This window comes from Caretta caretta, chromosome 7 (genome assembly GCF_965140235.1).
Source record: "Caretta caretta isolate rCarCar2 chromosome 7, rCarCar1.hap1, whole genome shotgun sequence".
In the NCBI taxonomy this organism is placed as follows: domain Eukaryota; kingdom Metazoa; phylum Chordata; order Testudines; family Cheloniidae; genus Caretta; species Caretta caretta.
Window position 1 is genome coordinate 122,452,900 of NC_134212.1, and position 15,361 is coordinate 122,468,260.

The window sequence follows — 15,361 nt, forward strand, 5'->3', positions numbered from 1 at the left end:
TTTTGTTGTCCTAAAAGAGGGCTCATCTTTTGAAAGTTTGGAAAATATTGTGTTAAATGGCACCTGTGGCTTACTTGCTACTGTAAATAACTATATTTACATGTTTACGGCACTTTATTAACAGACATCAGGAAAAGAGTATAATAACTTTGTACTTACAGGGCCTTTTATTCAAGGACATCAGAGTGCTCTATCATGATGTTCAAGTATTATCCCATTTTGCAGATTGGGAAACTGACTCACGGAGAGGTTAGGTGACTTGCTCAAAATTATTATATGGAGACAGGGTAGTTTCTGCATAGTTAAAAGTGGAGTCAGGCACTTAAGGCTGATTGTGATCTATTCTTTCAAACAAAACCACAATCCATTTATTGTCAGTAGTATCCTTGATACCTAGAATTTGTTCCAGAAATTGAGAACTTTCTGAGATAAGACTTGGAAAGTGACTCCTTTTAGAAATGTTTGCATATGGTCTAATAGTTTGTTGGTGCTTTTATCTGCACAGTAAAATTACATTACATCATAGGGTTTTTTTAAAAGAGTACGTCTTAACATTGACTCATATACAGCAGGTAGTTATCAAAGACAGGTATACTGAAATATGTACAAACGTGTTCCAAAAGCTAGACACAAGTTTCAAATACCAAAACCAACAGAAGGAAGAAAAGTATGCAGGCATTGTCATCATTGACACCCATAGATAGAAATTTTGTGTGGTTAGTCTCTAAGGTGCTACTAGTCCTCCTTTTCTTTTTGCGAATACAGACTAACACGGCTGCTACTCTGAAACCCTTTTCCTATGGAAATCTGCATGTGACACATTGCTAACAAATTTAAAGGAAGCAAAAGAGTTTGATTTCAATTATGCAAAGGCATGCACAGAAGGACCCATTCAGATATCTCCCAGTGGCCCAAAATAGAAAACTTTGTATGACCTCTTTTGATAGAAAACTGTGTCAGTGGGTTTGAGCAGGGAAAACTTTCTAGGTGATTTGACTCCAGCAAAAGATAAACTTTAATGCAGAAAAAAATGTATGAATTGAATGACACCATAGTCTGGAATTTGCGCAGCAAGTAATTGATTTCGTTTTGACTGTGTTAGAAGTATTGAATAAGCTGTGCTAAATAGATTAAGGCTCTTTGGTTGTTTTGAAAAAGGCTTTTATGTAGCATCTCTAGTTAGGCAGGCTAAGAGAAAGTTAATCAAACATCATGCTTCAGGGCATCAGCTAATTAGCTGCAGTAAGGAAGGATTCCCCACCCTCACACACTGTGTACAGAATTGCACAATGGACTAGGAATGAAACATCAGCTACTAGCCACTGCTGAAGGCATATTAGACTCAATAGACCGTTTGTTTGATCCCACTCTACCAAATCCTATATAAATACAGTGAAACCTTCACTAAGCTTCCTCAAATAGGCATCCTCTGTCTTACGGAATGCTTTTAGAGTTGTTGTTATTACTCTTTACTGTAGTGTGTAGGAACCCCAGTCTTGGACCAGAACCCCACTGTGCTAGGCACTGTACAAACACAGAACAAAAAGAGAGTTCCTTTCCCAGAAGCTTACAATCTAAGTGTAAAACAAGAGATAACAGGTGCATACAGACAGACCAGTGGGAGAGTACAAGGAAACAATGAGACAATATTAGTCAGTGTGATAGGCAGTTTTTTTGTAGGCATAATGGAAAAGGAGGGTTTTGAAGGAGGATAATGAGGTAGCTCTGCAGATGTTTACCAGGAACTCTTCCTAAGCCTGACTAGCAGTGTGAGAGAAAGCAGAAAGGCGCTTGTTTCAGATTTAACAAATGGGTAATGGAGGCTTGCACCATGGTCCAATCAGAGGCAGGAGTCAGCATCTTGATAGAGAATAAGAGAGGATAGGTAGGATGGGGTTAGGCCATGAAGGGCCTTAAAAGTGAAGACAAGTAGCTTATGTTTGATGTGATAGAGAAGGGGGAGGCAAAGGGTGGGGTGACATGGTCAAGCAGTGGGCTAGGAGAATGATCTTTATAGCAGCATTGTAGTTCAGTAGAATTTTATTTGATCTTTTGTTAAATGCCACGCTTACTAAGGAAACATTTGCTGGTCACTGAGGGCACTGATATTCTAATCATCTGAGCTTTGTGGCTAATACAACAAAACAGAAAATATTTGCTTCTTCTCCCTAATCGGGATACAACTCCACCCCGCAGTTACTGACAGGCCCTACATCGCCTTATTTCTAGACCATAGCATAAAGTGAAATAGTTCTCTCCATTACATCCTTTATATTGTCAACTCTGATATGATATTTACACAGATAATTTCGCAAAAAGAAAAGGAGTACTTGTGGCACCTTAGAGACTAACCAATTTATTTGAGCATGAGCTTTCGTGAGCTACAGCTCACTTCATCGGATGCATATCGTGGAAACTGCAGAAGACATTATATACACACAGAGACCATGAAACAATGCCTCCTCCCACCCCACTGTCCTGCTGGTAATAATAAGATAAGCTATTACCAGCAGGACAGTGGGGTGGGAGGAGGCATTGTTTCATGGTCTCTGTGTGTATATAATGTCTTCTGCAGTTTCCACAGTATGCATCCGATGAAGTGAGCTGTAGCTCACGAAAGCTCATGCTCAAATAAATTGGTTAGTCTCTAAGGTGCCACAAGTACTCCTTTTCTTTTTGCGAATACAGACTAACACGGCTGTTACTCTGAAACAGATAATTTCAATGCTCAGTTCCCCCTAAATCAACTTCTAATTTGGCCTATAAATGTGACTCTTCCTCTCAAGAGCTTCTATGGCACAGGATGTGGTTGCATGCACCAACTAGTTCTAGAAATCCACATAGCTTGGATTTAAAGCTGAATAAACCTGCCAAACCTTAAGACTGTAAATGTCATTGTATTTTTATATACATGTATTAAGAAAAGTTTAGCTCACGTAGCTATAACAAAAAAACTTTGGATAGTTCAGTGAGTGTTTTCAACCTAGAAATTATATATTTTCATAAAACCACATATTTGTATTCTCAGAAGGATGCTAATGAGACGATAATTTTCTTTCATATCCAATTTCCTTTTTGAATGCTGTATATCTCTGTATTTGCCACCCAACAGTGTAGAACCCAGTATTAAATTTTATATAATTTCTTGGTAATTATCCAGTGGTTTTGTGTTTTGCTTTTTTAGTATCTCCACCCACCTTCCAGAAAATGTAGGTATCTTAGTGGTGCTCTCAGGTGTCAGTCTCTTGTTGGAGGAGGTCCTGTGCCTCTCTGTACAAAGGAAGGATACTTTGGACTCTCGTTCAACTCAGTCAAAGACTAAAACAGATTATTTGCTTCATACATGCCACCACTTCTGGAGTTGCCCAGTATGGCTATCCTCATCTAAAAGGTGTAGCCTGGCAAGACTATACACCCTGTCACACAGTGGCCTCCACAGTTTCCCCCCTCCATATTAAAAATGCTGCAATCTGTTCAGTTTTATGCAGATTACATGTAGCCCTCACGCTCCTGACAAGTTGCCAGTGCAGCTCTTCAGCTGGACAATGTGCTTAAGCCTCAGCTGAAGACTTGTTCTGCTACTGAACCTGGGAACCCACCACATCACCCATCTCATCCCTTAAACTGCCAGTACACAGCTGCCCTGCCACTAATCCAACCAACAGATTGCTTTTTTTAGTATCCTTGCCTTGCCTGCTGGAACATCCATATCACCACAGCAGTCTCCATAACACTGCTGTTTACTGCCCACATTTATGGTTTTCCCATTCAAAAGTTAATTCAAATATTTTGTTTGCAAGTAAAAACCTGTCCATCAGCATGTGCGTAGTACAGGTTGCACGTGCCACATGCTGGAGTTATGCAGCAAGTAAATTAATTCTTACTTTTTCTAGTCTGCTAAACCATCAAGGAGCACTTAACACCTTTTTAGCTCATGTATTTAGTAGGGCTCTCAAGTGATTGATTAATCGCGGAAACAAAATTTTATCACGATTAATCGCACTGTTAATAATAGAATACCATTTCTTTAAATATTTTTGGATGTTTTCTACATTTTCAAATATATCAATTTCAATTACAACACAGATACAAAGTGTACAGTGCTCACTTTATATTTATTTTTGATTACAAGTATTTTCACTGTAAGAAAAGAAAAGAAGCAGTATTTTTAAATTCACCTAATACAAATACTATAATGCAATCTCTTTATCATGAAAGTTGAACTTACAAATGTAGAATTATGTACCAAAAAACTGCATTCAAAAATAAAACAATGTAAAATTTTAGCGCCTGCAAGTCCTCTCAGTCCTACTTCTTGTTCAGCCAGTCGCTCAGACAAACAAGTTTGTTTACATTTGCAGGAGATAATGCTGCCCATTTCTTGTTTACAGTGTCACCTGACAGCGAAAACAGGCATTCTCATGGCACTGTTGTAGCCAGCGTCGCAAGATATTTATGTGCCTGATGCGCTAAAGATTCATATGTCCCTTCATGCTTCTGCCACCATTCCAAGGGACATGTGTCCATGCTGATGACAGGTTCTTCTCGATAACAGTCCAGAGCAGTGTGGACCGACGCATGTTCATTTTCATCATCTGAGTCAGATGCCACCAGCAGAAGGTTGATTTTCTTTTTTGGTGATTTGGGTTCTGTAGATTCTGCATTGGAGTGTTGCTCTTTTAAGACTTCTGAAAGCATGCTCCACACCTTGTCCCTCTCAGATTTTGGAAGGCAGTACAGATTCTTAAACGTTGGGTCAAGTGCTGTGGCTATCTTTAGAAATCTCTATCTGTGGCTATCTTTAGAAACATTGATACTTTCTTTGCGTTTTGTGAAATCTGCAGTGAAAGTGAAAACGAACAACATGTGCTGGGTCATCATCCGAAACTGCTATAACATAAAATATATCGCAGAATGTGGTTAAAACAGAGCAGGGGACATACAGTTCTCTCCCTAGGAGTTCAGTCACAAATTTAATTAACGCATTGTTTTTTTAACGTGCATCATCAGCATGGAAGCATGTCGTCTGGAATGGTGGCCGAAGCATGAAGGGGCATACTAATGTTTAGCATATCTGGCACGTAAGTACCTTGCTGTGCCAGCTACAAAAGTGCCGTGCAAATGCCTGTTCTCACTTTCTAGTGATATTGTAAATAAGAAGAGGGTAGCATTATCTCCTGTAAATGTAAACTAGTTTGTTTGTCTTAGCAATTGGCTGAACAAGAGGTAGGGCTGAGTGGATTTGTAGGCTCTGAAGTTTTACATAGTTTTGTTTTTGAGTGCAGTTATGTAACAACAACAAAAATCAATATTTGTAAATTGCACTTTCACAACAAAGAGATTGTACTACAGTACTTGTATGAGGTGAACTGAAAAATGCTATTTCTTTTGTTTACAGTGCAAATATTTGTAATAAAAATAATATACTTTGATTTCAATTACAATACAGAATACAATATATATGAAAATGTAGATAAACATCAAAAATATTTAATAAATTTCAGTTGGTATTCTATTGTTTAACAGTGCAATTAAAACTGCGATTAATCTCAATTTTTTTAATTGCTATTAATTTTTTTGAGTTAATTGCATGAGTTAACTGCGATTAATTGACAGCCCTAGTATTTAGGTATTTATAAGGCTGAATTTTTAAACATCCCCACAGATTTTACTGAGTGATGCTTCTCCCGGATATTAAATATCTATTTACTAGAATCAGAATACATAGATGTAACTTTAGAATAGTAACATTTTTGAATGACTGCTAGCCCAAACTAGAGTTTGTGTCTTGATTTAAATTGGACTGCATTTTAACTGCACACATGAGCTATATAATCTGTATACAAACAGAGCTGCTAAGCAGAGTCCACATCTATATATTGGTTTGCTTTTCTTCTAGCCTTCTAAATCAGCTTACTTTATACCTCAGAGAATACTTTTATTTCTATAAATAACCCCTTCTCTCTTGGCTAACCTAGATAATCCTGCGATCAACCACACAACAAGAAGTGTCACTTGAATAGAATATGGAACGACGCTGATCTTATTTCTTGTAGGCTGTTGTGTTAGTTTGGAAGTTCATCATTCAGCAATAGGAGAGGATCTATTAACATTTGTTTTTCATTCCTCCTCTGAGAAGTATTTAGTGGTAGATAAGTGATGCTTTGTAGCTTATTCTTTTGCATTTGGTTTCTTGTAGTTGCATTTAAAGTTAAAAAGATTCCCAATCTTGACCAATCTTAGTGGTCCTGTTCCTAACCCAGGAACTTATCCTTGCAACAAAGCCCGTTGCCAATTGTGCCCACATATCTATTCAGGGGACACCATCACAGGGCCTAATAACATCAGCCACACTATCAGAGGCTCGTTCACCTGCACATCCACCAATGTGATATATGCCATCATGTGCCAGCAATGCCCCTCTGCCATGTACATTGGTCAAACTGGACAGTCTCTACGTAAAAGAATAAATGGACACAAATCAGATGTCAAGAATTCTAACATTCATAAACCAGTCGGAGAACACTTCAATCTCTCTGGTCACACAATCACAGACATGAAGGTCGCTATCTTAAAACAAAAAAACTTCAAATCCAGACTCCAGCGAGAAACTGCTGAATTGGAATTCATTTGCAAATTGGATACTATTAATTTAGGCTTAAATAGAGACTGGGAGTGGCTAAGTCATTATGCAAGGTAGCCTGTTTCCTCTTGTTTTTTCCTACCCCCCCCCCCCCAGATGTTCTGGTTTAACTTGGATTTAAACTTGGAGAGTGGTCAGTTTAGATGAGCTATTACCAGCAGGAGAGTGAGTTTGTGTGTGTATGGGGGTGGGGGGGATGTGAGAAAACCTGGATCTATGCAGGAAATAGCCCGACTTGATTATGTAAAGAGTTGTCACTTTGGATGGGCTAGCACCAGCAGGAGAGTGAATTTGTGTGGGGGGGTGGAGGGTGAGAAAACCTGGATTTGTGCTGGAAATGGCCCACCTGTTGATCACTTTAGATAAGCTATTACCAGCAGGACAGTGGGGTGGGAGGAGGTATTGTTTCATATTCTCTGTGTGTATATAAAGTCTGCTGCAGTTTCCACGGTATGCATCCGATGAAGTGAGCTGTAGCTCACGAAAGCTCATGCTCAAATAAATTGGTTAGTCTCTAAGGTGCCACAAGTACTCCTTTTCTTTTTGCGAATACAGACTAACACGGCTGTTCCTCTAATACCAGGACAAGTTTCCCATTGCCCTTAGCCAATGTGTCTCAACCCTGATCTAGAGGGAGCCATCTTCAGGAGCAGTCTCCATGGCCTCAACAAAAATATTTAGAACTTGGAACTCTTCCCATCTACAGAGCACTTTACAACCTATAACTAATTCATCCTCATACCATCATCATGAGATCGGAAAATATCATTACCCCCATTTCCAAAACTAAGGTTCAGTGATGTGCCCGGAGGGCCTCTGGGTCTGAGCTGGGATTTGAAGTGTGAGTTCCTGGCTCCAGGTCCTATTGGTCTCAGCACAGAGCACATATGGCTGCCAATCAATGCCTCTTATGGTAGCTTTTTTTATGGGAACACCTGACCAGTAGAGACTGGACTGAAAACGAGATGACCCAAAAGGGATGAAGAGGATTTTCCTTCACAGACACATTCCAGAGAGGAGGATGATTCTAATTAGGTGTGATAGCAAGATTCCCACTGGGGCTCTGTTGTGATTGGTGCCATACAAACACATGGTAAGAGCTAGTCCCTGCCTGGAAGAGCTTACATTCTAAACAGGCAAGACGAAGAAAGGGTTTGGGAGGGGACAGAGAGGCACTGAGTGATTAAGTGACTTGCCTGAGGTCACCTAGCAAATCCGTGGCAGAGCTCTTGACTCACCATTTGTTGCCCCATCTACTTGCTGCATTGCCTCTCTATTGTGTGTCTGTGCTTGTCAGAAGGGTTCTGAATCAAAGCAGGGTAAGTGGTGGTCCTCAGTTATATGCCAGCACCTAGAATGCTCTTCTGCTGACCGTTATTTCATAGCAGTGCAGGTGTCTGATCATTGGCACCAGCAAAGGTTTATGTTGTGTTCATAGATTCATAGATACTAAGGTCAGAAGGGACCATTATGATCATCTAGTCTGACCTCCAGCACAACGCAGACCACAGAATTTCACCCACCCACTCCTGCGAAAAACCTCTCACCTATGTCTTAACTATTGAAGTCCTCAAATCGTGGTTTAAAGACTTCAAGGAGCAGAGAATCCTCCAGCAAGTGACCTGGGCCCCATGCTACAAAGGAAGGCGAAAAACCTCCAGGGCCTCTTCAGTCTGCCCTGGAGGAAAATTCCTTCCCGACCCCAAATATGGCGATCAGCTAAACTCTGAGCATATGGGCAAGATTCACCAGCCAGATACTACGGAAAATTCTTTCCTGGGTAACTTGGATCCCACGAGCTCCGTTATTTTCTAGTGGTTTGCATTGTAAATAAACCGACGTGCCGATTCCGTTTCCTAATCCCGAATAATACTGTCAGCTCGAGGGGCTGAGCCTGGCTAATGTTTGAAGTTTTCTTAGCCATGAGGCACAGTGATCTGAGATACTTTTGTTAGCTGCTACATCCTCAGAAACCTGAACGTTTCATTTGCCCAGCATGTTTTAGAGGACCAGTAAATGGGGTTTTGGATAATCAGGGGTGTTACTGGGTAAGGGAGTTATGACAGAGCACATAGTAACCTAGAAAGAGGGAGATTTAGATTAATGGGGTTTTGTTGGTGGTAAAAATAATACAGATCACCTGGTGGCTTGACTGCAGCTCATTAATGTACCTCATCCTTGGGATATGCTCTCTGGCACAGTGAATACTGAATAGGCTATAGGAGTTGAGTTGGACAACACAGCCCTTTGAATGGCCTCCATCAGCTGGCATGCTGAGTGATATTAGTGGCAGTTGTGTGCTTCTAGACCGAAGGTGATGCTGCATGTGGGAGTGAGGCACTGAGAGAACAGAAGTGGAGAAATGGAAGAATGAAAGGGTGGGGCAAGTCCTCAGATCCTGTTTGCGCTGGTGGTGGGATCTGCTGCCATGTATCATGAAGCAGAGGGAGGAGGGCAAGGCTGTGGAAGGGGAAAAAGTTTCAGCATGGGAAATAACATCTCGGATTTCCTGGCTGCTGCAGGGTTTACTGTCAATTCTGCGCAAACTGAAGAGTGCACCAGACCAGGAGGTGAGAATCCTCCTCCTGGGACTGGATAATGCAGGCAAGACCACGCTCCTGAAACAGCTGGCATCTGAAGACATCAGCCACATCACACCGACACAGGTAAGAAAGGCTCTTCCTGGGCCTGCAGGCTGCTGTGTGTTCTGTTTCCATCCCACATGCCATGTTAACCATATTTCAGGTACAAGCTATGCCTATGAAATGCTAAAGACTGCACACAAAACTAAATTAGAACAGTGGGGGAGGTTTAGGTTGGATATTAGGAAAAACTTTTTCAGTAGGAGGGTGGTGAAACACCTAGGGAGGTGGTGGAATCTCCTTCCTTAGATATTTTTAAGGTAAGGCTTGACAAAGTCCTGGCTGGGATGATTTAGTTGGGGATTGGTCCCTCCTGAGGTCCCTTCCAACCCTGATATTCTATGATTCTATGGATATTATCATTATATTGGTGTGTTTTCAACTCCAGAAAGGGAGCCAGCCCCAAATGCGTGTATAGCTGGAGAGCATAAGTTTTGCACCCTTTGAGCCAGATTCTGACCTCAGGCATGTTGGTGTGTATCTGGACTAGCTCCATAGAGTTCAGTGGAATTACTTGGGATTTACCCGGGTGTAACAGAAATCAGATTTGTTTTAACAAACAAAGAACAACTTGTACGTTTCTCTCTATGCTCCTTGCCGCTTTCCCCCTGGGCATTCCCAGAATCCCACAGATCATGTCATCCTTAGCTGTTGGTTTTTACTCCCCCGCTTCAAGGCTCCCCATTGGGGCAATTGTGTCCCTCCAGTCCAAAATGCCATCAGCACCACTCCTGACTTGACCAGAGGAGGCTGCTAGAGAGCTACGCAAGGTGCTCTTCTCCCCAGCTCCCCTAGAAGCAGAGTGCCCTGCCTCGCAGCATTCCCAGCCCCCGACATCCCAGAGCAAAAGCCCACGCTCAGATTCCAAGCTCTGATCCCCTGGGTCATGTGGCAGCACGTTGCCAGGCCACAGCACATCCTGTTTTTCCAGTTGAACACCCTTTCAGTTGGAGCTTTAGTTGATGAAACAGACCCTTCAGATATGCAGCTGTTCTTTTAAGCTGAGCACTAGTGTTGTGTCGAATGAAGCTTAGTCCTCTGGCTTTGGGTTAGACTGTACTGTGTACTCAGTTTTCACAGGCTTAAGCCTGCTTCTGACAGTGCCCTCTGTTTTTTTCCTTATCGGCATCTCTCTCTCACCTCTTGTTGTATCCACCCTTCTGAGCACTCCAAAGACATTAACAGCAACATATGTCTCTGTAGCCATGACAGTGTCAGCCCTTGATCCAGGAACATATGCAAGCTGACATGCATAAGGCTGCTGTTCTCTTTCCTCTTCACCTCTCCCGCAGCTGATCCATCTGAACAGCAACACGGCCCTATCTTGCCATGCTTTTCAGCAATGTGATATATAAGCTGCTAATGGTACGCTCTCATGAATATGATCCTGAGATTCAGTGTGTGGTTTTACTTATGCTCATTACAGGGCTTTAACATTAAAAGTGTACAGTCTCAAGGTTTTAAGCTGAACGTGTGGGACATTGGTGGACAGAGGAAGATCAGGCCGTACTGGAGGAACTACTTTGAAAACACTGATGTTCTTGTAAGTATTGGCCACAGCTGAGTGCTTGTTAATGCAGTGGCTTTCCAGGCAGAAAGACAGGCAGTGCTAAACACCCTAATTCTGAGTAATGCCATTGTTGTCATAACATTAATCATTCCGAACCCATTGGCAAGACTGGACACATGGTGAAAAATGGGGGAATTGGCAGAAACATTTCACATTTATTTTTGACTTTTCCAGCACGTTGTGCTGATCACTCCTATACATGCTCAATTACAAGTCTCTCTGGTATTAATGGCATAATGTTAACATGATACTTTGCACATCTGTAGCAGTGTACATTGGAGAATCTTAAGGCATTTTACGGGTACTAATGAATTAAGCTACAAATAGTGAGGTAGGTTCAGTATTATCCTCCTTTTACAGATGGGGAAACTGAGGCACCAAACAGTTAAATGACTTGCCCGAGGCCAGCCAGGAAAGTCTGTGGAAGAGAGGCAGAAAGATAATGCTATCTTTAATTACAAGACTATCCTTCCATACCTATTTGAAGGTTAATGTTTGTAAAACTCTGAACGTGAAAACCTTAACTAAATGCTTAATTATAATGTAGGGCCTTTACAGTTACAGGATGCAACACATTGTGTCTTAGAGCACTGTACAGAATACATACAAAATGCAGCCACTTCTAAGGGCAGGGTGGCAGCCAGCTGGCACCCACAAGCCTGCACAGTGGGGGAAGAGGAGGAATATTGGCCAGGGATATTGGGCAAATCCCCCACTCTTACCAAAAGTTCTACAGATTCTGTAAAAAAAACAGGAGGACTTGTGGCACCTTAGAGACTAACCAATTTATTAGAGCATAAGCTTTCGTGAGCTACATTCTGAAGAGTCTGTACAGATCAGCAAGGGCCTTTGATCTTGAGGTACATCTGACAGACACGGCCCAGCTGTATGTCACTCAAGTTAACCCCCATGGAAGATTTAAAAGCTGAATTGTCTCAGCCAACAACAGAACCTGTGTTGCCACTAAGTTTAGGAAATCCAAACCCAATGCTTAGATCGCTGAGGCTATATCTACACAACACAGTTTTCCAGGTGATTGGCACCCAGGTATGAGCACCTGGGTTAGCCTTGCCTGGGTGTGAGCATCCGCACTGCAGAGCTCGAACTGCGTTACTGCGTCCTCATTGTTTCTGCATTCATCTGTGTGTGCCTGGGAGTGAGTCCCATGGTTTCGTGTTGAGACGCCCTAGGATTCTTTCCCAGTTGGTTGCATCAATTGCGAGAGAACTTGTCTGTCCTCTGGCCTGGGTATTTGTGGAAAGGCACTGGAGAGCTGTCAGCACTTGAGTGACTTAGTCTGCATCCTCATTTGCAAAGTGGGTGAGTTCCAGCCTGAGTTAAAGCAGGGCCCAAGCTCTAACCCACACTCCCAACCAGCTAAGCTCATCTGAACAGTAAGTTGTTGCTATCACATTGTTTTACAGATGGGGGAAACTGAGGCACAGGTGGACTGTGACCTGACTGTGAACACGTAGAAAGTCTTACATTACTTAGTCCCAAAGAGTTTACAATCGATCTTCTTATATGTTCACACAGCAGCTAGCACAGTGAGGTCTTGGTCAATGCTGCGGCTCTTAGCAGTGGTGCTACCTCAGTACAAAATAATAATTAAAAGTCAATATCAGAGCCAAGAACTGGCTCTTAATCTCCTGCAGTGTGCCATGCTCTAATCACTAAACATGCTGCCTTTCACCAAGGCGCTGCACAATAAAATACACAACAAATACCAAATGGCTGGGCTACTCAGCATCACTGTAACAGGGGTAGAGTATGGGCCTACAGAGAGGGGGCCAAGGTGAACATAAAAAGACATCTAGCACAAGGGTGAGACCTTACAAGGAGGGAGCTGTGAGAGAGCGACCAAGGCTTAACAAGGCTGAAGAGGGGGAGGTCCCTTCTCCATTACGGGCTTTCAAATACAGCAGAGCCAGCTTAGTCAGCGAGCTCCTGTGTAGGCTATCAAGGCACAAAACACAGGGCGGCCATAAAATAATCACGACTGCTCCGTCAGGGATTATCTATGGTGCTGTGTATGGTGGGCAAGCACTATGCAAGTAGGCAGAAGTCAGCACTGCAAAGCAGCAGCCAGGGAGCCTTTGACTGCTACAGCAGACACTTGAAGTCCGTGCATGGTGAAGATCTGTCTCCATGGGTATATTGAAGATATATGAAGATGCGTCTCCATGGGTATATTGCAGGCCATGTGACTCCCAGTTCTTCCTTGCCAAGCTTGTAGCAGCAATTAAACCGCCACATTCCCATTACATTTACTGCAAGGGAGGGGAGGTGGGAAAATAAAGGCTAATTCTAAGCCCGGAGGAGCGGAAAGTACCCCTCCTCTCTCCCCCAGCCTACTCAATACAACAGGAAAACCCTGTTTTGTAGAAAGAGTAAGGAAATGGGCAGTGAGGAAAAGGACCGGTTTCAGCACTGGTGGACGGGAAGGTAGGCGTTGTACAACGGCTGGTAGCAGTCACTTCCTGACCCATTTCCACCACCGTTTGCATGGAAATTGCGACGCGTTTCCACCAGACTTGATATTGGCCCATTGTTTTTTTAGAAAGCACGTGAAATGCAGGTGAGTGTTTTTCTTACACTCTGTTCGTGCTGGTACAGCATTTACAAAGATAATTTAAACTCGAGTTGTGCCACCGAGCCCATGCTACCCCTGCAGTAACCAGTTCAGATGGGCTTTGCAATGCAGGAACTCTGGGGCCAAGATAAGGTGCAATCGCAAGACTCCTGCCTCAGCTCCATTCAGATTTGCATTGCACAAAGGGAGAGGACCCTCCAAAGATGTTTGAAAACCATGAAGTGATTGCACATTCAAATCAGTGCAGGTGTGTGTGAATGGGAGATACTCCAGCTCTACACACCTGTGATATTTGGAAGCTTAACCCAGTCAAATAAGGTGCGGTCTGTTTGGATGATTGCATATTCAGACACACACCTGCAGCGATTTTGCATGTGGCTTTCTGCTTTGGAAGTAGGCACTTTACATGTGCTGCGCTGGTTGGCATTGTGCTGTGCACTGGAGGATTGCCTGCAGCCCTGTCACCGCAAACTGTAATCTAGTTAGATCTTGCAAGTTAAGCGCTGATAGGAGACCCCCCAAAGAAAAGCCAGTGGCTGCTAGAGAAAGGATTGGTGAGTGTTCGGGGGCACTCCTTGTGAGCGCTGAACTAATGCCCCAGCAGTGTGAGCTGGGGACTCTGGTACTGGAGAGGTCATCTTTCAGGTGAGATGTAAGGCTCAGTAGCTGACCAGTCATCCTCACTACACATCCCATGACACTTTCTTCAAGAGCAGAGGTGTCAGCCCCAGTGCCCTAACCAAATTTCAGTTTGAAGAATTATGTTCTGTCCCATAACTACCTCACTTTTGGCTGGATATGGTGGTCCTCACTTCCTGTCCTAAACAGTTATGTAGTGTTCCTGTGCGCAGTAGCTAAACAGATAGCATTTCACCCTAGAGGAGGCAGCTGTTGATATTCCTTCTTTGTAATTTTAACAAGTTTTCCAACAGTAGATAAGATATGGCATCCTCACTGAGGAAAGCACTTAATGACATTTTAAATAGCTATTTACTATAGTTTATAATGTTTCATTTAGTGCTTAGGAAAGATGTTGAAATGACACCAGATCCCTCAGCTCGTCTACTGAGCATGGACCAGTATAGTATGGGCAGCGGCATTGTAAACTTCCTATGCATATGCTGTCCTCCACCAGTGTGCATCAGCTCTGATTTGTAAGGATCATGAAACCACAGTAAGTAGAGGAAAAAATGCATGAGGTCACCAGTTACCTCTTCCCCTGGCAAGCATACGAGTTTTCCTCACAGCATATTAAGTTCCTACTAACTCCAGCCTTTCCCAGTCAAAAAGAACAAACAGAATGTTGGGAATCATTAAGAAAGGAATAGATAATAAGACAGAAAATATCATATTGCCCCTATATAAATCCCTGGTACGCCTACATCTTGAATACTGCTTGCAGATGTGGTCGCCCCATCTCAAAAAAGATATATTGGAATTGGAAAAGGTACAGAAAAGGGAAACAAAAATGATTAGGGGTTTGGAACACCTTTCATATGAGGAGAGATTAATAAGACTGGGACTGTTCAGCTTGGAAAAGAGACGATTTAGAGAAGATATGATAGAGGTCTATAAAATCATGACTGGTGTGGAGAAAGTGAACAAGGAAGTGTTATTTACTCCTTTTTGTAACACAAGAACTAGGGGTCACCCAATGAAATTAATAGGCGGCAGGTTTAAAACAAACAAAAGGAAGTATTTCTTCACACAACACATCATCAACCTGTGGAACTCTTTGCCAGAGGCGGTTGTGAAGGTCAAGACTATAACAGGGTTCAGAAAAGAACTGGATAAGTTCATGGAGGATAGGTCCATCAATGGCTATTAGCTAGGATGGGCAGGGGTGGTGTCCCTAGCCTCTGTCTGCCAGAAGCTGGGAATGGGCAACAGGGGATGGATCACTTGATGATTCC

The 15,361-nt window shown here is 42.6% G+C and overlaps 1 protein-coding gene across 1 annotated transcript in view; it reads left to right on the plus strand.

Moving 5' to 3' along the window:
* Positions 1-15,361, plus strand: part of ARL3 (ARF like GTPase 3) — a 35,265-nt gene that overhangs the window by 2,291 nt on the left and 17,613 nt on the right. The window contains exons 2-3 of the mRNA XM_048858186.2: positions 9,166-9,309; positions 10,712-10,828. Coding sequence (XP_048714143.1) covers positions 9,166-9,309; positions 10,712-10,828 — 261 coding nt within the window. The remainder of the gene's footprint in view (positions 1-9,165; positions 9,310-10,711; positions 10,829-15,361) is intronic.